This window comes from Lentinus tigrinus (genome assembly GCF_003813185.1).
Source record: "Lentinus tigrinus ALCF2SS1-7 unplaced genomic scaffold L226scaffold_32, whole genome shotgun sequence".
Classification (NCBI taxonomy): domain Eukaryota; kingdom Fungi; phylum Basidiomycota; class Agaricomycetes; order Polyporales; family Polyporaceae; genus Lentinus; species Lentinus tigrinus.
The window spans coordinates 58,873-82,139 of NW_027137941.1; the positions used below are offsets into that span (position 1 = coordinate 58,873).

The following is a 23,267-nucleotide window of genomic DNA, read 5'->3' on the forward strand; positions in this document are numbered from 1 at the left end:
AGCCACAACCACCACAACCCCGCGCGTTTTTGTTCTTGACTCACAACCACCACATAGCCTTGTCTTTGCTCTGCTCGCTCTCGACGCGCACGACGACGTGAAGATGCCTCCAAGGAAGAAGCCTGCTGCTGCTGCCGCCGCGGAGGACGCGAACGACGCGCCGCTGGCCCCGACGCGTTCCAGCGGACGGACGCGCGCGCCATCTGCAAAGGCTGTCGCGGTTGCGAACGGCACCGCGACTGCGAAGACCAAGGCTGCCCCGAAAACCAAGGCTAAGATGACTAAAACCCCTGCTAACGGGAAGCGTGTGCGCGAGGAGTCCGATGAAGAGAACGACGACGGGGAGGAGGAAGTCGCAGAGGAGGAAGATGAGGAGGAAGCAGAGGAGGAGGTGAAGAAGCCGGCTGCGAAGAAGGCGCGGACTGCGAAGGGCTCTGCGGCTACCACCAAGGCCAAACCCGCCAAGGCGAAGACGGCCAAGGCCGCTGCGAACGGGAAGGGCAAGGGCAAGCGTACGCGTGAGGATTCGGACGACGGCGAGGAGGAAGATGCGGAGGAGGATGGTGAGGAGGTGAAGAGGCCCACTGCGAAGGCCCGCGCAGCGACAACCACCAAGGCGAAGAGCGCGAAGGGCAAGGGGAAGAAGGGTACCGATGCCGACGCGGACGCAGACGGCGACGTGGATATGGACGCCACAGATGACAACAAGAAGGCGGACGATGAGGAGGACGATGACAAGAAACCGGCGGGCAAGAAGGCTGCCAGCAAGAAGCCCGCCGCCAAGGGCAAGAGCAAGAAGGCTGCCGACGGTGCAGATGACAACGAGGACAACGAGGATGAAGACATGGACGATGGCAAGAAGAAGAAGCCGTCGAGCAAGAAACCCGCGAGCAAAAAGCCTGCGACTAAGGCCAAGGACGTCGCGGACCTCCCGGCGAAGATGGTGAGTACTACTATTGCATTGCATTGCAGCCTCGCGAGTACTGACTCCGGTGTGGGTGCGCAGGTCACGGTCATCAAGCGTGGCGCCGCCCCCGTCGACGAGCACTCTGGCTGGGTCGACTCGCACCAGGTGCTCAGCACGCCCGAGGGCGTCTGGGACGCGATGCTGAACCAGACCGAGATCGGGAAGAACGCGAACAAGTACGTCGCTTCTCCGCTATCCATTGAACTCAGGCTGACTCGCGCATAGGTACTACAAGCTGCAGCTGCTGCATCCGATTGGAAAGACGGACCAGTGCACGCTGTACACGCGCTGGGGACGGGTCGGCGAGAACGGGTCGAACCAGAAGAAGGGCCCGTGGCCGGCTGGGACAGCCATCCAGAAGTTCAAAGACCAGTTCAAGGCCAAGACGGCTACCGCATGGGAGGCCCGCGTCGGGATGGTGCAAAAGAAGAGCAAATACGTCTGGATTGAGCGGTCGTACGACGATGAGGACGACTGTGAGGACGACGCGAAGGCGGCCAGCTCGTCCAAGAAGGAAGAGGAGAAGATCCCGGACTCGACTCTGCCATCCGAGATCCAGGTTCGTCTCGCGTTGTTCCCTGTGGTCTTATGTGCTGAAATTTTGGACGTAGATCCTCTGTAGGCTGATCTTCAACTCGTCGATGATCGACGCGCACCTGTCCTCGATGAACTACGACGCTAACAAGCTTCCTCTCGGTACGTCCTCTGTGTTCAGTTCCAGCGGTTGCTAACCCACCCACAGGCAAGCTCTCGAAGTCGACGATCCTGAGCGGCTTCGCGGCCCTCAAGGTGCTCTCCGAGATCATCAGCCAGCCCAACAGCGATGCCGCGAAGGCCTATGGCACCTACCGACAGGCGTGCGAGGAGCTCACCGGGCGGTACTACTCGATCATCCCGCACGTCTTTGGGCGGGAGCGGCCCATCGTGATCGACTCGGCGGAGCGGCTGAAGCGCGAACTCGAGCTGGTCGACGCGCTCGGGGACATGGAGGTCGCGTCGAAGCTGATCTCGTCGTCGGTGCCCAGGGACGCGAGCGGGAAGCCGATGAACCCGCTCGACGCGCACTTTAGCTCGCTGGAGCTGACGAAGATGGAGCCGATTGCGCAGGCGAGCAGGGAGTTTGACGCGTTGCAGGCGTATGCGCGGGACACGCATGGGGCGACGCATCGGCACTATGGTGTGCAGGTCTTGCAGGCGTTCCGCGTGGAGAGGTGGGTGTTGTTCGGTCTCTGGGGGATCAAGGTCAAGTGCTGATTGTTGAGTCTAGGGAACACGAGACGAAAGCGTGGAACAAGGCAGGGCATGGGAAGAGTGCGGATGGAGAGCGTCTCCTGCTCTGGCATGGTTCGCGTACGACAAACTTTGCTGGTATCCTCAAGCAGGGTCTGCGCATCGCACCGCCCGAAGGTGAGCCTCCCGTCCTCGATGCGAGCATAGGCTGACGTCGTGGCTAGCTCCCGTCACCGGTTACATGTTCGGCAAGGGTGTCTACTTTGCAGATGTACGCGCACCGCCGTCCCTTGTCTGTCCGCACGCTGACCATTGGCTATCGCACAGATGATGTCCAAGTCTGCGAACTACTGCCATGCTTAGTGAGTCGTCTCGTTCGCGCGCTCCTGCATGCGGGTGACTGACTCGCGCCGCCTAGCCTGAGCGACAACACCGGCCTGCTTCTCCTGTGCGAAGTCGTCGCAAAGCCGTTCTACGAACAACACCAGGCGAATTACAACGCCGACCAAGACTGCAAGAAGGCAGGCAAAAAGTGCTTATTTCTCTCTTTCTTCGCCTCCACCGCGCTGACTGGTCTCTTGTTCGCCGCATGCAGATCTACGAAGGGCTTGGGCCGCACCCAGCCCGCAGAGTGGCAAGACTGCGGGGACGCGCTCGACCACCCGGAGCTGCGCGGCTGCCACATGCCCAAGGGTCCGGGCAAGGACGTCTCGGACCCGAAGGTGTACCTGCAGTACAACGAGGTACGTGTGATCCTTGCGCCTGCATTCGCCCGCTCGCCGCTGACGTTGCCGTCCTGCAGTATATCGTGTACGACCCGTCCCAGATCCGGCTGCGGTACCTTTTGATGGTCAAGATGCAGTAGTGGGGTTGTTGCCGTTGCTGTTTCCTCTCTGTGCGTGCGGGCTAGACCCTACCCTGGGGGTTATGTGGTGTCGTAGTGTACTGTTCTGGTTTGTAGTTCTGGTCGCTCGTCGTTGCTTTCTGCTTTGTTCTGTATGAGTACGACAAGGTCTATTGATTATGTTGAGTATATCTTTTGCCTTTCGTGTGACTAATAGTAGTTCGGCCGGAGTACTCTATCTATGTCGACCATCATTCTGACGCGTCCTGAGGATCTCATCCTGTATTCACAGCTACTCCGCTTTCCTCGCTTGAGCTCAAACACTGTCGCTGTATTGTAGATACACGAACGATCTCAGTGATTACGGACGGTGGAGGGTGTATTCACGACGAGTTCTTGAAGCCACGAGGATGCTATTGACTAGGACAAGGACGCAAAACGACGTGAATGAGAGGGAGATAGCGAACGATGATGAGCAAGTGTAAATGTAAAAACGTGAAAACGTGCGCCCCAAGCCGGGGTCCTACTTGGCAACCTCATCTCCATCCGAGTCGTCCGCGAGCGGATACGGACCCTTCATGTTGTCCGTGAGATCAGCCCACAAGGAGAAATGGTCCGCGTGCGTCGAAACCAGCGGTTGCATTTGCCGCACTACACGCTGTATCTCTCCGTTCTCCAGCACGCATACTTCACGTGGACCCCTGATAAGTTGCAACATCTTCGCGACGTGTTTCTCCTCCCTCTTCTGTAAGTCAGTCACCATTTCCGTTGCGCATTTATCGCTCATACGAGATGTTTCAGCTTCTAAAGAGCACAGATGCCGTCACGAACTTCCTTGCCGACTTGCGGGAGCACCTGAACGACTTCGCTCCTATCCATCGTCTTCCTCCGGAGCTCCTCTCCCTCATATTCTCAACCCACCTGCCACGTCGCCACAAGAACATATTCGACTTCGATAGGAATTTTATTGACTCGTATCCTTACACACGTCGGTGGAATGCCCTCTTCGCCCAAATCTGCCGAAGGTGGCGTGCCGTCGCGCTCGACACGCCCGAACCATGGGCCTACATCAGCGTCCCTCCACATTCCAAGCAGTTTCACATACACGTGGAGCGCTCCCGGGCCCATGGGCTCTTCCTTAGTATCGGCACGCACAACTCTGACCTTGAGAAAGTTCTGCGGTCGGTCGGGCCACGTCTGTGCCGCCTCGACATCGCGATTACGACTCGGCCTGTTGCAGCCATCAAGCCTTCCACTATCTTGCAGATCGACGCTCCGAGATTGCGCTGCGCGACCTTCATGTGCGCTCGTGAGAAGTTCTCGAGGGATACCGGGGGTAGGGGCAGCCCCGAGGTCGAATGGGTGGAACTGTTCGGCCAGCGGAACTGTTCTCTGCGTGCCCTCGCCCTCGCGCTTGCGACGAACTGGCTTCCGAGTAACACGTTCACCGAGCTGACACACCTTCTGCTCTCCTGCAACCCTCATCTCTCCGGCACCTCGAGGTACGGGCTCCTCACCCTGTTGCGCAACACACCTCGGCTCGAATTCCTCCATATCATCAATCTTGGGTAGCGCTGCCCATGTCGATCGCTCTGGCACGCGCCAGGTCGCATTGGACCACCTGCGATCGCTAGTGGTGGATAGGTGTACACGGGCTTTTCTCCTCCCGTTCATCGCCCGACTCATCATCCCCGCACATACTCCGATAACACTCGTGGAGATAACGGTGGGAGGGGATGCATCACCTGCACCCCTTCTTGACGAGTCTTCGCCAGTGACACGCCTAGAAATCTACACCGAGGGCCCGAACTTGCAGATCATCGCGAAGTCTGCCTTGCACGACTTTCTTCTGCAGTGGCGTTCTGAGGTCGGAGAGTGGTTCGAGAGGGCCCCGCACCTCCACAGACTGTTTACGGCCTCCGCGGTCACCTCCCTCAAAGTCAGCCTCGGGTGGCATCCCGTTTACTTCCACGATGTATTCCCACACTTGAGACAAGTGTCTGAAATTGAGGTCTACTACCCAGACGTCTTTTGGGACTCTTTCGGGGATGAACAGCCTTACGACACTGTGTATCTTCATCAGGGACCTAGGCAGGAATATGAACTGTCGCACCTCAAACTTCCCCGCACTCTCGCTTCTTACCATCTACCTTCAGTGGCCGAACCCCGATTACATGGAGGAGGACCCCATCCTCTACAGCGTATCTGACATGCTCCACACCGTGCGGATGTTCCTCTACCCAAACTCGTCCTGCATCCGCATGATCGCAGCCTGTTCTCGACTCGGGAGGTCGAACGCATCCGACAGTGGTTCGCTGGACTAACAATGGAGCTAGAATTGCGAGACGCAATACAAGTGCCCAGTCTGCAGGAACCTGCCAAGCGATGGATGATCGACGGCGCGGAGCAGTACTGGCACTTGTACGATAGTGCAACACCAGAATATCTCGGACCGTATGGTGGGGACTCATCAGAAGAATGGCTTGCGAGTTGATAGATGCACCTTGTGTAGAGTAAGCATTAGAGTACTTACTGGACATAATTACTACAAACTTATCTTGCAGTTCGGCGCTTCAATCAAAACCCTCGCTTTCTTTCTCGGGCATCTATCTCATCCACCTCTTCCCGACACTCAAGCTCTCAGATCTCACTACTGGACCTCATCTAGCGACTTCTTCTGGACCCGATCTTGATGACGCTTGAAGAGACGTTGTGCCACGCCAGGATCAACTATGAAAAAGATAGCCGCATCCATGAGGTACAGCAGTTGGCCTCTGAGCGACTCATACTGACTTGATTTCAGCCTCGACTCTCTGCGTGAATATGTTTGGGCATTGGGTATAATAACTGAAATACATACTGTACTTCAGATTCGCACCAGCGGTACTCATCCCCTCGCCGACCTGCACCAGTAGCTGACCGGTTTCGCGCGATCCAATGCCTTCCATCGGAACTCTTCTCCATCATATCCACTCTAGCGACTCACATTCCATGCTGACACAACAAGAATATCTTCCGCTTTGATCAGAAGTCCCCTGACTTCTCCTTGCTACGTGCGACGAGCGGGATCACTACCATAACTTACATACGCAGGAGAGGGCGTACCATCGCCCTCGACACCCCAGGACTGTGGACTTGCATCAGGGCATATCCTATGTATGACCAGTTGCAAGCGTACTTGGAACGCACACGGTGGCCGACGGTCACGAAGAGAGTTTTCTCGGAAGCTCACGACGGTCATTGAAAACCCCATTTTGATACACATACATACATACAACCCGTGATAGAATAGCGTATAGAATACGAAGGGGCGAGTTGGAAGGTCAAGCAACCTTCAATCTATGCTCTTGGAGCGGCATCCGCTTGCTTAAGAGGGAGGGCTGCGAAAAACACTTCATATCAGCTACCCAATTGCTGTGCTCTCGAAGATGAAGACGTACACGGGAGCGACAGTCGTCGCGGGGCCGGGGGCGGCGCTGATGGCAGGGAAGGGAGTGGCACGGCACTATCGCGAGAATGAATTCGTCAGTATTCGACTCGAAACCCATATGCCAAACCGCGAGATCACGCACAGCACCCTCGACATCCTTGAGCGACTTGCCAGCTGGAAGAGTCGGCGGCGGGAGCTTGCTCGAGTTCGGGACGGGGATGACCTCAGAGCAGTCGGTGAGGGCGCGCGGGTTCTGGCCGAGGGTCGCGAGCTTGGCCATCACCTTCTCGAACTTGGACACCATGCTCGCGTGGTCGGCTGTGTGGACGAGTCCCGAGTCAGCCTCATCGGAGGGGAGTCGTGAGATGAGGGAGACGTACTGATGAACGACTGCCACTCGCAGGCCGTGCGGGCGTCGCGGGCAATGTTGGCGTCCGAGAAGAGACGGAACTCGCCACCGAGAGGAGACTGGACCTCGCCGACGTTGGAGCCGTTACCAGGGAAGAGGGTGCCCTTGAGGAGGGTCTCGACGAAGAACTGGCTATCGAACGAGCTCGGGGTCGAGTCGAACGGAGTACCCTGGGTGAAATACGGGTCTCAGAAACAGAGCCATAGGCAAAGGAGCTAATATAGGGCTTACGGGGATGGTGGAGTCGACGTGGTCCTGGGCAGCAACGGTGTGGGATATGAGGAGGTCGACGACCTCGTTCGGCGAGAAGCCGGCATCGCCCATACGCGCAAAGATGGTGTCGTTCGGGTCAGAGGGCTCAGGGACGAGCAGGTCGGGCGACGGCTGCGAGTGGTTGGAGCGGCCAGCAAGGAACTGGAGGCGCGGGCCACCAGCGCAGTTCGACACGCCGACGGCACCGGCGAACTGGATGCTGCAGAGGGGAAACTATATGAGCGCGGGTACGGGAGGCGGATGGAGAGTGACACTGACAAGTCGCCGAAGGAGACTCCGTGCGCGATGGCGAAGGGGCGCTGAGTCTCGACGATCTCGTCGACACCGTTGTTGGCGTCTGGACGCAAGTGAGCATGCGGCGTTCAGGGTGAACACTGACAATGTACGCACGGAAGTTGGTCTCGATCTCGGAGAAGGCCATGATGGAGCCATCGGCACCTCCACCGCTGTGCGATCCAGGTCAGCGGAGGTAGAACGTTCAGAAAATATGTACCACGTACCCGAACTTGCCCTCGCGGAAGAGCTTGGGCGAGAAGCCGATGGCGTCATGGAAAGTCAGCTATGACAGGGATCAGTACGAGCTGCGATCCAGGTGGATGGTGAGAGCTGCTTACACGGAGGGACTGTAGAGACGAAGTAGGGTAAGCGGCGGTTCAACACAAACATCAATAAGAGGCCTACGTACCTCGTGCACCTCCTCGCCGCACTCGCCACCGTCGAACCTGTGGAGCGGTGAGTGTCTGCCGGCCTCTGTGGAGGGCGGGGCATCTTACAAGTTCTCCTGGATGTCATCGAGGACATCGAACCAGACACAGCACTGAATGGATCGTCAGTTCAGAAAGACGTGCGAGCGAAATCAGAGACACTTACAGCAGCGCTGCTAGCACGGCGGCCTTGGCTGCAAACAGCCTCGGGGGTGGGGACAGCCTTGACGGTGACCGCAAGCGCGGCGAGAGCGAGAATGGCCTTGGCGAACATGGCTAGCGGTTGGAAGAGCTAGAGACTCCGAAAGGCGGGGCGAAGTGCGACTGCTAGGATACTCGAGGTCGAGTACTGCCGACCCTCTGCAGCACTCTCTTAGCTTTTATATCCCGCTGCGACTGCTATTTCCCATTTCCTTTCCCGTCTGGCCATCTTGCAGTTTGCGATGTTCTCGTGTGTCGTAAGCACCGGACACGAGTCCGTGGAACCGCACACAATGGCGACGACCACGCACGGGCCCGCGAATGAATTTCGGGATATTTGGGACCCGCGTACCGAGGGCGACGAGGGAACGGAGAGCGCGAAATCGTCGCAGGGAGAGTCAGCGCAAAGGAAAATGCGCACATAAAACCATGCTGGCGCGTTCGGGAGCGCGCGGGGCGTGTGCGCGCATCCAGAGCCCCGGATACGGTAGGGGGCTCTCGGGGCCGTGTATGGATATGGCGTCCGAGTCGACCGATCGGAACATGAGTGTCCAGATGGGAGGAGAGACAACTTGGGAGGGCGGTCGCACGACGAGATTGGCTGACGTTTATTCGGGTGGGGACGTGTATGGGAATCCGGAACGGGTCAACCTAAGGAGGGAATGAGCCGCAATCTTTGGGGTGGAGCAGAAGAGCAGTACCGGGAGCAGACAACTGTGTACAGGAGAGCTACTTTATACCCGTCCGCCGGACGACCAAGCTGCTGCGCGCACGTTGCTCTTGGTTAACGACGGACGACCCCTATTGCGGTTCTAGTTGCGCTCCGCAGTCCATGTTGCCAGCTATCGTAGGAGAATACGCTGCCAAGAGATTACTTGTGCGCAAATTGGCCGATGACCGTTGGTCTGTGGGATGCAGAAGGTTAGACGATAACAATTCGCGCAAGCCTGAGAACCACGGGAACGATACCTTGGAATAGAACTCAGTACAACGGCTCTGAATCAGGACGTGGATCCTCATCAACTTGTGCCTGAGCCTCGACAGCGAATTTCGATGGCTCCCACCAGAGGGGAAACGAGGACAATCCATACATTAGTGTCGACATGCGAGTGCCTGCAGGTAGGAAAAGTGAGCTGCATATCTGTATGATGCGGAGAGTTCATGGAGAGTGCAAAACTCGATGGAAGTGGTCATGCAAGCATAGAGATCACGGAACCGGAGACCTGGGCTTGGTCGCGGATGGGAAAGTGGACCCGAAATGACATTCTCGGCATGGGAACGAAACCGAGCCGACTAACCCATGGCGAGCATGCGTTGTTAATTCATCTTCGACGCAGGTAATCCTTTCCGGGATCCACATCCCTCGTCTGAGCGGCGCCGCCAAGGCTTGATGCAAGTACATATGTCTAGGCGCGGATATAAGTACGCGTCTTGCTCGCACTTGTCAGGGCTGCCAAGTCAGCACAGATTTGCTCGCAGATGTATATACCGTTGTGGATGGATTTGTCAGTACGTCTGTGGGACTATGACAGCATGGTCTCCCGGGATCCTCGTGGCTGAGTGTGAGCCGGCCTCTGCCGCTCGAATTTGTACGTGAAATGGGTCCGTGGTGTCTGCTTGATACAACCAATCACTTCATCTCTATTGCGCAAGTGTCTCCAACGACAGAAATCACGCACCCTCGACGATCTAGGCTGGATAGATGACCTGATGAGTGGCATTTCTTGACCCTGCACGTCGATCTGTCTATCATAGAGCTGTCAGAGACTTCGAAATTGGGCGCGTATGAACGATTCATGACTGACCATACATACCTCGGTGAGAGGGGAGTACACGACCCACCGGTGACCTATACGCCCGGGCAGTATCGCAGCTAGCGAACTTGTGGGTGCGTAGGCTGCTGAGTAGTGAGCAGACACGCTGTCGAGAGACGTCAACACCACGATCACCCTGATAGATGGTAGTCTCCAGGGATACCCTCCGTGTCAAGCGTAGATTGGGGAAATCTGAAGTGCGGCCCGAGTCCGAGAAGAAAGAGAAGACCACAAGGACTCGCATATAAATCAGTAATGACGCTATCGTCCAGAGGCAAATAAAACACCTAATATCTTCCCTCCAGTGCGCACATTCTCAATGACACTCGGGATCTCGAATGAATGGCGGTTGCGCCGACAAGAAGCTTCATCGGTGCGGCAAGCAACATATCAATTGGCAAGCAAAGATAGGACAAGCACCTGCAGTCGGAGAAGGGAAACTGTCTCGAGGATGGTTTCGAGTTGACGGGTTGCGACCTGCCCTGAAGTGAATTGTAGTCGTGAGAAACGGGTTCTTTAACTATTGTTGTAAGCGAGTGAGTAAATAAAGGCAGTAAGCTCCCAGACAGTAAATCTCGGCTGCCGCATACCTGACCGAGGTCAGTCCTCTCGCCGCTTACCTCCTTCTCCTGCTGGCCTTCTCAGACTGTGATACTAGGATCCGCGGCGCGCGTACATAGTGACCCCGCGATCTGCTAGCTTTACGTGCCACGCACCTTCGGTTACACTTCGACAAGGAATCCCAGCACACTGACCTGGAGATGAATCCCGTACCCCTCGTTCGTGACAATCGTGCCCCCCTTGCGTGAGTGCCAACCATATCTCGGTGACGTTTTGCACTCAGCTTTCTGGGTGGATTGCTCAGGAAAAGTCGTGTTTGCGCGTTCAACGACTTTCCGCAAGAACTTCTCCTTCTGGTATTTGGAGAAGCGACGGTTGAAACCCCCCAGAGAGCTGCGTGGTGTATCGACCGGTTTGAAGAGGAGGAGGCGATTCGCACTCTCGTGACCATCACTCACGTTTGCAAACACTGGAGAAACATCGCGTTGGACACTGCTTCTCTCTGGACGCGGATATCTGGTAATCATCGTGGACGAAAGGCAGCGTTCTTGGAGCGGTCACGCTCTCTCCCTCTCTCCTTCTTCGTGCGAGAACCAGCCACAAGAGCCGATGGCGTCGTCTCCGTTCTGAAAGCATATGCCTCACGGCTGCAACGATTGGATCTCGCGATCTACTCTACAAGTATATCGATGCCCCAGGTGCTGAACGTTCTGGCCCCCATGTTGGAGTGCTTGACCATATGTGATTATGCATACGTGCACCGGCCGGAGGGAGGACACGACCCCGTCATTCTGAATCAAGAGGTCTCCTTCCTGCGCGCCTTGGCTCTCCAGCCTGTGTCCTCCTGGGTGCCCCGGAATCACTTCACCCGCATGACACATCTATCTCTATCTTTCACGGATATAACGGTCTTCAACCAATCCCGCGCAATCCTTGAAATCCTTTCCCGCACCCCACTCCTCAGATTCTTACAAATCGGAAATTTAGCTAGTTCCCTGCCAACTTCATCCCAATACTCGAGCGAGCCTGTGGCTCTCGTTCATCTACAATCTTTATCATTTGTCGACTCGCTCGTCATTCCCGCGTTCTCGCTCCTCAAACACGTTGATCTGGGCGAAAAGACGATGGTTCGTCTGCAGGGGATGCGAGTGCTAGAGTACATCGATGATCCACTGCTTTCATTGCCGACTCTCAGTCCCCTCAAGCAAGCGACAAGGCTCGAACTCGCTGCCTCTGGTGTCCAGCTCCACATGGTTGCGGAGGGTGCGACGTCCGGAGTTTGGATTGGAGCGGTGGTCAACAACGACCGCGTGACGGACGGCTGGGACCAGTGGCTCGTCCGCCTCCCAACAACATCGCTCGCGCTCGAGAACATCACATCCTTCATGCTCTACTACGACAACCTGGAGACCTCTCTGCACGACGTCTTTCCTCATCTTCTGCAGTGCATGTCGCGTCTCGTCGAGCTTCAGATCAAGATCATCTCCTACGACGAGTACTTTCCCGAAGACAAGTTCGCACTTACGACGCGCCTGTGCGATACGCTCTCGGAGGAATCGGACATGGGAAGCCCGGTGGGCTCTGCAGTATGTCCTCACCTGGAGTTCCTCGATCTGCAAATGGACGTGATCGGGCTTCCGGAGCGACACGCGGAGGCTATTGCGGACATGCTGCGCGCGAGGTCGGAATTGGGCTGCCCGGTGCGCCGACTCACTGTCCAGGTTACCTAGGAAGGGGCGTTCGCAGGCTCCGAAGACGTCGGGGACATTTTCGAGGAGGCGTGCTTGGAGCTCGAGACGCTTGTGGAGGACTACGAGTTCCGGAACGGTGGTCGAAAGATGTGGCGTTTCGAACCGCGGGCGAATTGGTTCGTCGATGGCGAGGAGGACTACTGGGAGCTTTCTGACGAGGAGAAACCTGCGTACGATTTGCCGTTCGTCGTAAAGTGATCAAGTGCCCCTCATTCTCGTCTGCATGACTCTTCTCGCCCTGCTCGCCATGTCGCGAACCAATGTCCGCTCGCATCCGTCTCGGGCCTTGATCAACCATCATCCCTCCAGTATGCTCTTCTGCCCTGTGCCTTCCGACTTTCCACCTGTGAAACCAATCGCTCCTCCCAACGTCTCCGTCCGTCGCTTCAAGCGGTCGCGCATGTCCGGGAACGACGCCTCCCAGTTCCAGCTCGTCCCAAGGTCGCCCATCGTCCCATTGCGCACGACCAGCCTCTCACCCTCCGGTCCTTCTCTCCTCTCTCAAGTATGCCCATGCATTCCACGTACGTCGGAGGGCGCTCGCCTTCGCTACCGGGGAGCACTGTGCTGCGGAGCACACGAACGCGTCGTCCGGGAACTCGGTTTGGTCCACGACCAACATCTTCGTCTCCGGGTTGTCAACGATCGGCGGGCCACCTTGGTCCGTCGCCATAACGTACCGCGCACCGTAGGAGCAGTATAGACGTTCCAGCCGTTCGCGGGGAACTGGAGATGAGCGATGTAAAGACGAAGCTGGGTAAAGCGATGAAGCCGCCGAGGCCGTCGTGTCCTTGTCGGGGAGAAGGGAGTCGGGGCGGAGGACTTGGCACTGAGCTCGTGATGAGTACTTGGACACTGGTCAGGACAGAGGGAAGGTACCCCTACCATCCGCGTATGAACGTACGGGAGTCGGCGAGATGCGCGCCGTGGTGAGTTCGGAGTAGAGTGTCTGGACATGTTCGGAGCTTGATCGAGATCACTGGATGAGCCGTTATGATTGGGACTTACCTGAAGTTAATCGGACTTCAAATATGACACTTATCTTCAAAGGAGACGTAGGCCGTATCATGGTGGACTCAATTCCCTTGACTAACGACGCGAGTTTGATTGCCTAAGACCCTCTCATGCCGAACGAACACGACGACAATGTAGTTAAATTCTATAGCAACTTAGCTAGCACATGAATCATACATAGCTATGAAAACGAATATGCGAGGACGATGGCCCCTCAGAGAGTCCTACTCGTATCCATTCGCGAGTGGATACGGTCCCTGCATGTTATCCGAGAGATCGGCCCACAGAGAGAAATGGTCCGCGTGCGTCGAGATCATCGGCTGCATCTGCCGCACGGCACGGTGTACCTCTCCGTTCTCCAGCACGCATACTTCACGTGGACCCCTGATAAGTTGCAACATCTTCGCGACGTGTTTCTCCTCCTCCTGCTGGATTACGGAGAACGTCTCATGAGTCGCGCCCGCACACCAGATATCGTATGCCGTGAACCGCTCCAGCTTCTCCGACCGCTGCGCCGTCGGTAGTGGTGCGACCACGGCCGATCTGGACGACGCAAGCGCGAAGACCAAGCGCAGGACCGGAGGTGGCTCTTGGACGTTCTTGTCGAACAAGCCGCACTCGTACGGGTTCATACTCGTGAAGAGGGAATGCGCCACCGTTGTCGTGTAGTGCCTGCTATTCTTCACCTGGATCATGATCGCTGACACCTTCTCTTTCTCCAGGACGGTGCCGAAGAGGATGGGGATGATGAGGTCGATGCTACCATGGTTAGCCGCACAGACAATCGCCGCACCACGCGAGATGGCCAAGCGGAGGTACTCCTGGTTGACCACTTCCAGGCTCTTTGATTTGACAAAGTGGTTGAAGTAAATGAATGCATATTCGAACGCAATCCGCAGCGACATATCGGCGTGCTCCGTAGCGTGGAGGGCGCAGGGAGGACTGTCTGCACATGACTGGACGTTCGCCGTTCCGAGAAGGGCCTCCAGAAACTGCATGACAGTGATAATTCGCCGACAAAAGGCACCATCGTAATGCAAGGACTTCTCTTGGTCGGGGTTGAAGTCCTTGGAGTATCCAGGAGGACACTCGTCCTTCTCCAGCGGGAACGTAGTCGCACGATCGCGCGCGTCCAAAACCATCACAGCCCCTATGATCTCTCCTTTCGAGCCGTGGTCGAGAAAGGAGTGACTGAAGTGGTAGAAGAGGGCGCCGTAAGGGTCCAGCGTCTGAGGGCCATGCCTCGCAGCAGACTGTCCCCGGAACTCACCCTCCCGCCACCTGAGCCGGACCATCGCTCTATACGCAGCTTCTGCGAGCAACGGCTCGGACGAAGACCCCGTGATGATGGGCGAGAACCCTGTTCCGGCATACAGCAGTAGGCGCATATGACGAGACACGAGCTTGAGCTCGATCTCAGAGTCGGCGACGACAGTCCGGTCGAACTCGAGCGGGATCCGGACGGCGAGACATACCAGTGACTGGTCCTCGGACAACCCGTCGGGAGTGGCCCATTTGGAGTCCAACAGCTTCTTACCAGCAAATGCGACGATGTCCTTCCGGAACTCTCCATCGTTGGCGGAATCGTACATGGCCGGAAACCTGGGTACAGTGTCGTCAGATGTAGCATTGATCTGAGGATGGTTGACCTACAACGGACGGCCAAGATGCGCCATGTGATACGTGGACGCGACCTGAGCTAGTGTGAAGCTCGAGTCCCTGCTCATCCGCTGCGCTAAGACGTCGAGGGGTGTCCATACAATAGGCTCAAACGGAGGCAAGTGTCGTCTGAGGCGACTCGAGCTGTGGAGCGGCGGAGTCGGAGGAAAATGTTCCACGTTGGCCACAGTTGAGACGAAGAGAGTGAAGAACGGCAGTCTCCTGATGATGTGGAGCGCACGCCGTATAACTTCGAAGAGCGTCACCGTGGTCATGGCGTCACGGTGTTCAGTGAGCATGTGCGCCTCATCGAAGCACAAAACGACAAGCGGTTTGTCGGGATACGCGCCGAACTGAGGATACTGAAGAGAGACACGGTCAGCCAGGGCTTCCGCAGCGGTCATGATGTCGGTCTCCTGTGGTTCACTGTCATCTAAATTATCTCCTCAGCAGACGAGGGGTGGGTGAAGACCGGCAACTAACCAGGTGAGTCTCGTTGAAGCTTTACGGTATAGACAGGACTGTCTCCTTGCCCGATGGGGACACGGAATGGGCAAGAATTGAGCTACATAAGTCAGCTACTTTCAAGCACGAGTGTGCGACAGCGAGAGTGCTCACGTCGTCCGCTTTCTTGCACACAGCTTGATAAAACTCTCGCCGGTATTTTCCATGTTGACCGAACTGCATATCAGCGTTCATCCTCTCGCGAAATGCATTGGCAAGGCCCGAGGGATTCATCGCTGGTTGTGTTCAGTGAGCACCGACGCGCGAAGAACTCGGCCATAACATACCCTCGGGTGGGAGCACACCCGCGATCTCATCGACGTGTGCCCGCGCCGTCTCGAATAAGGCGCACAGGAAGAGCTGAACCTGCTTTTCCCAGTCGCCGACCCTATCTGCCTTCACGCGCATCAACAATCCGCGAACCTCTGTATCCGCTGGCGGAAAGCCTAGTGGTCTAAAGGTTCAGTATCGCACTTGCGTCGCTGTTCACCGAAGCACTGACGCACAGTCTGTTTTGCCAATATTGATCGGTAGGTAGAGTATCTTCTTGGCAAGCTCATCGTTCATTCGAGATTTCCCTGTACCCGAAGACTGCATAAAGGGAGCATAGCGAGCATATCGCCGCCCATCCTGCGCGTCCTTCCTCATGTACTCGACCATGGCTGTCTCGAGCGCATCGGCGGATCCTTGGTATGGAAGTGTCCAAGCAGCGACAGCAGCTAGAATCGGCAGAATGAGTGTGTGCAGGTACGAGGTACGAAACTGCAGTCCCAAACCTGCTTGATCCTTTTTGCTCAGTGTGGAGAAGTTGTCGGGGCGGCTGCTAGTTTTCTCCGGTGCGTATAGTGCCCCTGGAGTTGAATGATGTCCTGTGAGCAAACATAACTTGCTGAACGTCGTAATTACCTGTATACAGAACGGCCCTGAAGTCCCGCCGTTCGAAGGCTTTGCGCAACTTCTCCCAACCGTTGAGCAGGCGACCGGCATGGTCTGCATGGACACAAATGCCAGGACTGAGCCTGTCGATCCGCTTCAATAGCATGCTTAATATAGAGGCAGGATCATAAGCATCATCGCTGAGCTGGGAGTAGTTCTGTATCAAGAAGTGAAGGTGGTCATCGATGTTTTCATTTGATAACTTCGGTGGTCGAAACAAGGACTCGGAGTCTTTAGAGGGGACCTGACCGGGCGGCTCAGAGGAGAGCATCTTCTTCGGCGACTCACTCTCCTCCGCGTCGTAACACGCTCGTTTCAAGAGGGTCTTGCCACGGGGGTCGTCTGAGGACATGATGGTCGAGGACAGAGGGAGTCTTCGCGTCAGGCGTCTATCGCTTGGTTTCCCTCACGCCACGCTGACGCCAGGGAGCAAGACACAGTTTCTTCTCCTTCCACTGTGTCTCGTCACTCGCACAACAGCAGGAGAGAGTAATTGTTCGAGTGTGGAACTTTTCGGTCAGACGAACTCACGTCTACGCTCTCTTCGACTTGCGTCCGCACTCGCGACGAACAGGCTTCCGAACATCTTTAACGAGTTGACACTCTCGCTGCTCTCCTACATCTAGACTTGCCAACACCTTTATTTAGTCTGCTATCTTCATCCTATCGCCACAAGATTCCCAGGCTTGAGTTTCTCCACATCATCAATCTCTGGTTATGCCCGAAGTAAGTCTAGATGAAGCGATATATAATACACGCAATCCCTTTTTTCTTCCTCCCATATCGAAGTTCTGAGTTCCAGACACCGGGCGTTGACAGATTTACTGATACACCTTGACCCAGGCGAAATCGAAGTACGCGTTGTTGAACGCGGACGGGTTGTTGTTGACGTAGGCTAATAGTACAGATGCGTCAGGAGGTTGACTATGCATGCACAGTAGCTAAGACACGTACAGACACAGTCGCCTGGGCAGCCATCGGCGCCGTAAACGGCACCTGCCCAGTCGCCGCCTGTGGGAACGCCATCAGTCGGGTTAAGCAGACAGACGAAGGGTGTGGCAGCTTACAGAGCGTGAGGTTGATGACGATGTTCATAGGCGCGAAGTGGCTCGGGAAGTCGCACGACGTGTTCGGGAAGTACGCGAACGGCTCGCCCTGGGAGTAAGTCACAGGATCAGTGCCAAAGCTCATCCCACTCGTCTGGGGGACATGCTCACCCAGTTGTCAGTGTTCACAGAGCCGGCACCGTTCGCCACGTCGCTCGGGGTACCTGGCACCTCGCGGTTGAAGAACCAGACCTTGATAAACGTGTCCGTGCGCTCGACGGCGTACCATCCGCCTCCCGCGTTGTTGAAAGCAGGGCCGTAGCTCGGAGGGGTGGGAGCCTGGACACCGCACCCGGCGTTGTTGGTCGTATACACGTTGCAGTCATTCCCGGTGATGTGCCTGATCAATACAAATGAGTCTCCAACCGTGCGGCATGAAGAGGAGACGTACCCGGTCTGGGCACGAGATGCCGGCATGGTGCATCCTGTGAAATAAGAGTACGCCTTGGATGAGCACCAGACCATGTGCCCGACGGAGATGAACTTGATTCACTTACCAGCACCGGTGTGAAGGGTCGCCTGGTTCGGGCTGACGTCATTCACGCCCTCGAGAATATCGATCTCGCCTAGTGCAGAAGTTCGTGAGCTGCTGCCGTATCCACGAGTATCCGCCGTACATACCGCCATTGGGCCAGTTGTCACCGACCTCCCAGACAGCGGGCCAGGTACTGTCCGTTGAGCGATCCAGCTCATGTGAGTGACGGTAGGGCAGGGGTTGGACTTACGAGCAGCCTTGGGGCATATGCCGGATGTTGAACCTGAGATTTCGCATGAGCAAGTGTCGACCGTACCTCAACGAAGGAAAGACCTACACAGCAACGTGGCGCGTGTACTGCTTGTTGCTCATCAGCCGCACAGAGTTGCGTCCGGGACCACTGGGACTGAGGACGGTCGTGTGGTCCGCACGGATGATGAAGGTGTCGCCCGACGCGTAGGTGAGGTTCTGCGCGAGCGCAGTGCCTTGATCGACGTAGTTCCTGCAGCGCCCCACAACGTGAGTCAGTCTAGGGTACAGAGAAGGGAGAGAGGACGAACACTCTGCCGTGGGTCGGGTCGGCGATAGCCTGGTGCTGGAAGCCGGAGAGGAAGCTGCTGCCGACGAAGTTGTCGACAAGCCCGTAGGTCGCGCCGAGAGCTGGCGCGACGATACAGGCGAGAGTGAGGAATGCGCGTGCGGCGAACATGGTTCTTGAAGAAAGGGCAGGAGTCGGTCCACCTCAGGTTGCTCAGGTAGGCGAGAAGGGAGGACTGAAGCGTTGTGAAGCCGACGAGGATGCTCTTATAGAGCTCAAGGCGTCAGCTCAGGACCGTTTGACACGAAGTTCGCTTTCGATCGTGGGGGTGAGCACATAGCTGCCGTTGGGTTTCATTCGGTGCCGTACCCAGCCCCAGGTTGCTCTCAGAAGGTCGTCCACGCAGGCGAAGTACGAATCACAAGGATGACAGCTCTTTCGTTGGTTCGGAGCGACCTAAACCCGGACGAATCAGAGGACTAGCAGGGCTATAGGAAGGGCGATCAATAGGATAAAAGAGATCAATAGAGAAACCATCGCTCGCCATGACCCACGTAGCACATGCAGCACGACCACTGGATCGTTCCCGGCGCAACATGACATCCAGATCACAGCTACCGTCGAGAACACGAGACCGTGCTTGACTACCGTCCATGTCCGAGAGAGCTCAGAACCGTATGCCAACCACCACGTAGGGAAGGCAGATACAGTACGAGAGCATGTTGGGCCGCTGCTCAAGCACACCAAGATGTCGACGTTTACCCGACGGACATGTGTTCACGTCACGTATAGGCGCATATCCAAGCCAAGAATCAGCGGTGCAAAAGAGAGAAGGGCGGGATCACACACCCGTCCCCATTTCTCCTTTTGGGTTATCGAGGCGTTGACGTCCTCGGTGGACCAGCAGGTACGACGACGCGCACTGGCTAACTGACGAAGCCCTAGATGCCATTGTGAGCCCATAAAAATACGGACGGTCTAGTACCCCTTACGGCAGCTGCGCCGTGGCGCTACGTTGGGTACCACAGTGGCGTCTGTATGTTATTCGCATCCTGTTCCACATGACGGTGACATGCGACAGCCCCGTCATGATACCTTCCGTCGAAGACCGTCTGCGGCGATGTCTCGTGGACGAGTGAAAAGGATCGCCGTGTGTCGGACATGCGGACTCTATGTATTGGAGAGCGCGATAGCCCATGTGTCCTCGCGGAGTATGTCTGCTAGCAAGAGGGTTTGGCATCCCCCGTGACATAGCTATCATACGCCTCTCTGGGCGATAAAACGCTGGGAAGCTTCACAGCTCTTATTCCCGGAGGGACATCTATCAGCCAGGCTCCAGAAGAAGAAAATCCATGGGCTCATCGATCACGGTCCGATATCAGTGCAAATATGCCTGTCTGAGGCTGAGGACAACGGAGGATGCAGGTTGCTGTGCTGTCATGCGATAAACAGAACATACGTACCTCCGCTATGATCGAGGTACATGTCATGGCGGGCTGCTTCTCAATGAAGCTGGAAGCAGGGTAGGCGTTGTCAGGTTGGACGACGGATGCGCGAGGGTGATGTTGCACTAAGTTGGATGTCACGACCGTCGAGTAGAATATGTGGCATTGCCGGGGTTGGAGAATCAGGAATCGCGTAGTGATCATAGGCTTGGATGAAGTACGTACCTTCAGGTCTCTAACCACAGCAGCGTCCTCTGTGTGCCTCCCTCATTCCAAGTATTGATCCGAGTCAGGGTCACTGTGTTCAGTGCCTTGCCATCTCTTCGTCGTCGTCATCGATCATTCGAATACATCCGAGTCCAGTGGGCACAGCGCCGAGTGTGTTGGGTGAGCTAAAGGCTGTCAGGATTGCCTAGACGTGCACATTCAGCTGCTGCAGACCATCCAAGTCGAAGTTGAACATCAAGCTTCAAGGAGTGGCGGCCGCGGGGACGATTGCATGGGCGCTCCTAGATCCGAAAAGTACGGACTCGGTTTTCGTTGCAACTACCACCACGACCAAGTTCATCCTTTCCTAGATCTCATGGACGTCGGAAGGTTCGTGATTCTGTACTCGCACCTTTCGCACTTTTCGGAGATGCTGCTGTCTATCGATGGCTACGGCGATCATTGCGACGAGATATCAGTGCGGGTTACTGAGAGAATGGTTATCCACAGCCTCACGATGGCGTCCAGTGCTGCCGACGTCGTCACTATCATCAAATCACTGGAGTCTGGACTCTCTGAGGCTTGTCGAATGATGAGGTATGTTCGGGCTTCTATCTCGAAATGGTGATAAGATATTGACCACCGAATTTTCCCCGCAGCATCGAAGATGTATGTGTACTTCGCATCTCCCCGTTCGCATTGAACGCGAGAATTCTCTTCTTCAGACATATTACTGACTTACGTGTCTTCTGTGATGCCATCTTCTACAGTTGCGATCTACTGCATCTGCGCTACACAAGCTATCGGCTAACGTGTATAGCAAGATCAATTGCCACACAAAAATTCACAGGCTTCCGGATGAACTCCTGTATTTGATCTTCAAGAACTTGCTGGCGATGGAGGAGGACTACTACGGATATGAGCTATTCAACGAGGCAATGGAAGAAGTCGAGATATTGAACGTCCTCATTCATCTCACCCACGTCTGCCGGAAATGGAGGGACCTGCTGTTGGACGCTCCGAGCTTCTGGGCATGTACTGTCTATGCCCACCCGGAACAGTTCAACACGTATCTCGAACGCTCTGGATCCGCCCCGCTTTCTCTGGCACTCAAGAACAACGTCTCGAATATTCAAGACGTGCTCGTAGAGCACGGGTGGCGCCTCCGACGACTCGACCTTAGCATCGCCGAAGAAAATCTCCCTCTTCTTCCGCTACTGTCGTTCCTTCCATCGCCATGCATACTGGAATGCCTAACCGTTACTGATGCCTACCGGGATATGCTGCCGATCGGCGATGACCACATGACAACACCGCTGTTGTTCGGCCAATCAAGCCTTCCCCTGAAAGCATTGGCCTTGGTTCCCGTGCTCGGCTGGCTTCCAGCCAATAGTTTTCCCTCACTCACGCATCTCTACCTCCAAGAGACTCAAGAGAGGGAGGATATGAGGATCGGGAATGTGCGCTTCTTGATCGCGCTCCTCTCGAGATCGCCTGCCTTGCAATTCCTTACTCTCTCCTGCATTTCTTTGGATGCGGGCGACCGCGTCCTTCCCTCCACACCACCTATCAAGCTCGCCCGACTGCGTTCCCTCAACATCCTAGGGTGCCGGGCGGAGCTCTTTGAGATCTTGTCTTACATGTCACTTCCATCAGATACGTTCGTCCGCCTCTCCCATGTTCCGAACATCGATGATCCAGCGACACTCCAGATACCACGTCTCTCGCTCATGGAAGATATACGCGCACTGGACATAGCCCTAGCTTATGAGAAGCTCCAGCTAGTGGCCGACGGACCCTCTCGTGGACTCTGGTTGAATACCCAGAGGCCTATAATGTCCACTCACTGGCAGTCGTCTTGGAGACCGTGGATGTCCGACATCCTCCCTGCGTCGATGCCGCTTTCTCGGGTCGTGAACCTGCGGGTATCCTTCGATCACGACATCGACATCATTCCGGCTCTACTCTCCCATATGCCGCAGCTCTTGGAGCTAGGCATCCGCTTCATCTATGATCGAAAGTGGCGGAACACTGGGGAGGTGGTGGATGGTGAGCATGCAGCTACGGTCGCGCGCGCATTGCACGAGTCTCTGGGGGAGAAAGGCGCATGTCCTCAACTTTGCGCGCTGCATTTCGAAGTTCAGCTGGATATAGGGATTACTGGTATGAACGACCGGTCGAACTACACAGCCATGTGCCCTCCAACGCTCGTACATGCCCTGGAAGCCCGCGCAGAGTCCGGACATCCCGTTCGCCGCTTGACGATTCAACCTGTGTTGGAACACTATGGCGGCACATGCATGAGAGTCGTGCCCAACATTTGTCACGCCTTCGCACCGGTGAAACCATTCGTCGAGGATTGCATAGTACACCAGCTCGAGGGTCACAAAAGGACGGTCATGTTCAAGACGCGGGACTGCTGGGACATTGACGGCGCAGAGACGTACTGGAACTTGTATCCCGACTATGACAAGGCACCGCGGGATTCCTTACCTTAGGTCGGAGGACATCCACAGGTTACCCTGTCCGCGACGGCTCCTGCCCTTCACTTCACTGGTGAGTTTTCCCTATTGTCTCAAACATACGTACACGTTCTGATCACAGGGCTTAGGCTGCAGTGCACTCATACAATTCATCGCCCCGAAGAAGTCAGTAGGAGAATGAGGCGCAGTTTGACACCATCATTTATCCCCCCCTCTCCGACGCGCTGAATGACCTAGGATTACCTTTCATGTTCCTTCCCTCGCTGTCCCAACCTTCGCCATATCCATCGTGCTATCTCTCTGCTTGCGCTCTGCCTCGCTCTAACGCTTACGCTGTGTACGACGTCGTGTACGTGCCCACCATGGTCTTCATCCGCACACTCCACTCTGCACCATGTCTCCGAAGCTCTCCCCAGATTTACATTTCGCAACTGCATTCCCATCCGCCATCAATAGCCTATCCATAATCAGCCCCATGCCTCCGTGTTTCATCCTATCACACGCCACTGTCCTCTGCATTTCATGTGCTTCATTCCTCCGCCGCCTCGCGCGGCGGCTACCAATTGACGATCCTTTACCTACCCGCTTGGCATATGTTCTACGTTCACTGGTGTGTGTGTCCGTACTGCATCAGGTTATATGCTAGACTACTACGTAGTGAGCGCACGCACGCGTTATCAGTATGTATGATAATTGTAGTTGACTTCGTATACATC

At 56.0% G+C, this 23,267-nt stretch overlaps 7 protein-coding genes across 7 annotated transcripts; 3 read left to right on the plus strand and 4 right to left on the minus strand.

Moving 5' to 3' along the window:
* Positions 1-30: 30 nt before the first annotated feature.
* Positions 31-3,308, plus strand: L226DRAFT_554597 (PARP-domain-containing protein). Its single transcript, XM_067683012.1, has 11 exons — positions 31-943; positions 1,007-1,143; positions 1,193-1,526; positions 1,579-1,663; positions 1,710-2,178; positions 2,235-2,374; positions 2,422-2,468; positions 2,525-2,559; positions 2,616-2,729; positions 2,793-2,940; positions 3,000-3,308. Exons 1-11 carry the CDS (start codon positions 104-106, stop codon positions 3,060-3,062), a joined length of 2,412 nt encoding a protein of 803 aa, XP_067531578.1. The 5' UTR covers positions 31-103; the 3' UTR covers positions 3,063-3,308.
* A 2,954-nt stretch (positions 3,309-6,262) lies between these two features.
* On the minus strand, positions 6,263-8,405 carry L226DRAFT_538383 (manganese peroxidase isozyme precursor). The gene is made up of 12 exons (XM_067681482.1): positions 8,024-8,405; positions 7,927-7,970; positions 7,839-7,875; positions 7,768-7,776; positions 7,654-7,712; positions 7,544-7,599; positions 7,412-7,490; positions 7,112-7,352; positions 6,852-7,050; positions 6,614-6,789; positions 6,482-6,546; positions 6,263-6,421 (listed from the first exon to the last, which is right to left on the minus strand). The coding sequence occupies exons 1-12, from the start codon at positions 8,129-8,131 to the stop codon at positions 6,409-6,411; spliced, it is 1,086 nt and encodes a 361-aa protein (XP_067531579.1). The 5' UTR covers positions 8,132-8,405; the 3' UTR covers positions 6,263-6,408.
* Positions 8,406-10,633: 2,228 nt separating this feature from the next.
* On the plus strand, positions 10,634-12,382 carry L226DRAFT_538386 (uncharacterized protein; the record flags this gene model as incomplete). The annotated part of the gene is made up of 3 exons (XM_067681483.1): positions 10,634-10,677; positions 10,738-12,154; positions 12,209-12,382. The coding sequence occupies 3 exons, from the start codon at positions 10,634-10,636 to the stop codon at positions 12,380-12,382; spliced, it is 1,635 nt and encodes a 544-aa protein (XP_067531580.1).
* L226DRAFT_212663 (uncharacterized protein) lies at positions 12,367-13,281 on the minus strand. Its single transcript, XM_067672925.1, has 2 exons — positions 12,865-13,281; positions 12,367-12,806 (listed from the first exon to the last, which is right to left on the minus strand). The coding sequence occupies exons 1-2, from the start codon at positions 13,139-13,141 to the stop codon at positions 12,571-12,573; spliced, it is 513 nt and encodes a 170-aa protein (XP_067531581.1). The 5' UTR covers positions 13,142-13,281; the 3' UTR covers positions 12,367-12,570.
* A 141-nt stretch (positions 13,282-13,422) lies between these two features.
* L226DRAFT_513675 (uncharacterized protein) lies at positions 13,423-16,631 on the minus strand (the record flags this gene model as incomplete). The annotated part of the gene is made up of 8 exons (XM_067678379.1): positions 16,268-16,631; positions 16,138-16,212; positions 15,868-16,080; positions 15,649-15,807; positions 15,476-15,597; positions 15,341-15,422; positions 14,852-15,290; positions 13,423-14,800 (listed from the first exon to the last, which is right to left on the minus strand). Exons 1-8 carry the CDS (start codon positions 16,566-16,568, stop codon positions 13,423-13,425), a joined length of 2,769 nt encoding a protein of 922 aa, XP_067531582.1. The 5' UTR covers positions 16,569-16,631.
* Positions 16,632-16,849: 218 nt separating this feature from the next.
* L226DRAFT_538387 (laminarinase) lies at positions 16,850-18,904 on the minus strand. Its single transcript, XM_067681484.1, has 10 exons — positions 18,439-18,904; positions 18,216-18,380; positions 18,129-18,161; positions 18,025-18,071; positions 17,901-17,969; positions 17,795-17,828; positions 17,515-17,743; positions 17,365-17,452; positions 17,252-17,308; positions 16,850-17,192 (listed from the first exon to the last, which is right to left on the minus strand). Exons 1-10 carry the CDS (start codon positions 18,585-18,587, stop codon positions 17,119-17,121), a joined length of 945 nt encoding a protein of 314 aa, XP_067531583.1. The 5' UTR covers positions 18,588-18,904; the 3' UTR covers positions 16,850-17,118.
* Positions 18,905-20,086: 1,182 nt separating this feature from the next.
* L226DRAFT_212705 (uncharacterized protein) lies at positions 20,087-22,783 on the plus strand. The gene is made up of 6 exons (XM_067672926.1): positions 20,087-20,248; positions 20,301-20,458; positions 20,579-20,665; positions 20,728-20,737; positions 20,839-22,624; positions 22,680-22,783. Exons 2-5 carry the CDS (start codon positions 20,361-20,363, stop codon positions 22,564-22,566), a joined length of 1,923 nt encoding a protein of 640 aa, XP_067531584.1. The 5' UTR covers positions 20,087-20,248; positions 20,301-20,360; the 3' UTR covers positions 22,567-22,624; positions 22,680-22,783.
* Positions 22,784-23,267: the final 484 nt, after the last annotated feature.

Coding starts and splice junctions, on each gene's coding strand:
- L226DRAFT_212663 (XM_067672925.1), bottom strand. CDS start 13,141: ATGTCCAGACACTCTACTCCGAACTCACCACGGCGCGCATCTCGCCGA. Junction 12,807..12,864: donor TACTGCTCCTACGGTGCGCG/GTACGTTATGGC, acceptor CCGGAGACGAAG/ATGTTGGTCGTGGACCAAAC.
- L226DRAFT_538383 (XM_067681482.1), bottom strand. CDS start 8,131: ATGTTCGCCAAGGCCATTCTCGCTCTCGCCGCGCTTGCGGTCACCGTC. Junction 7,971..8,023: donor GCCGTGCTAGCAGCGCTGCT/GTAAGTGTCTCT, acceptor CGATCCATTCAG/TGCTGTGTCTGGTTCGATGT. Junction 7,876..7,926: donor GATGACATCCAGGAGAACTT/GTAAGATGCCCC, acceptor ACCGCTCCACAG/GTTCGACGGTGGCGAGTGCG.
- L226DRAFT_212705 (XM_067672926.1), top strand. CDS start 20,361: ATGGGCGCTCCTAGATCCGAAAAGTACGGACTCGGTTTTCGTTGCAAC. Junction 20,459..20,578: donor GATCTCATGGACGTCGGAAG/GTTCGTGATTCT, acceptor GGTTATCCACAG/CCTCACGATGGCGTCCAGTG.
- L226DRAFT_538387 (XM_067681484.1), bottom strand. CDS start 18,587: ATGTTCGCCGCACGCGCATTCCTCACTCTCGCCTGTATCGTCGCGCCA. Junction 17,829..17,900: donor GACCCTTCACACCGGTGCTG/GTAAGTGAATCA, acceptor CTTATTTCACAG/GATGCACCATGCCGGCATCT. Junction 17,744..17,794: donor GCATCTCGTGCCCAGACCGG/GTACGTCTCCTC, acceptor TGTATTGATCAG/GCACATCACCGGGAATGACT.
- L226DRAFT_554597 (XM_067683012.1), top strand. CDS start 104: ATGCCTCCAAGGAAGAAGCCTGCTGCTGCTGCCGCCGCGGAGGACGCG. Junction 1,664..1,709: donor CGCTAACAAGCTTCCTCTCG/GTACGTCCTCTG, acceptor ACCCACCCACAG/GCAAGCTCTCGAAGTCGACG. Junction 2,560..2,615: donor GCGAACTACTGCCATGCTTA/GTGAGTCGTCTC, acceptor CGCGCCGCCTAG/CCTGAGCGACAACACCGGCC.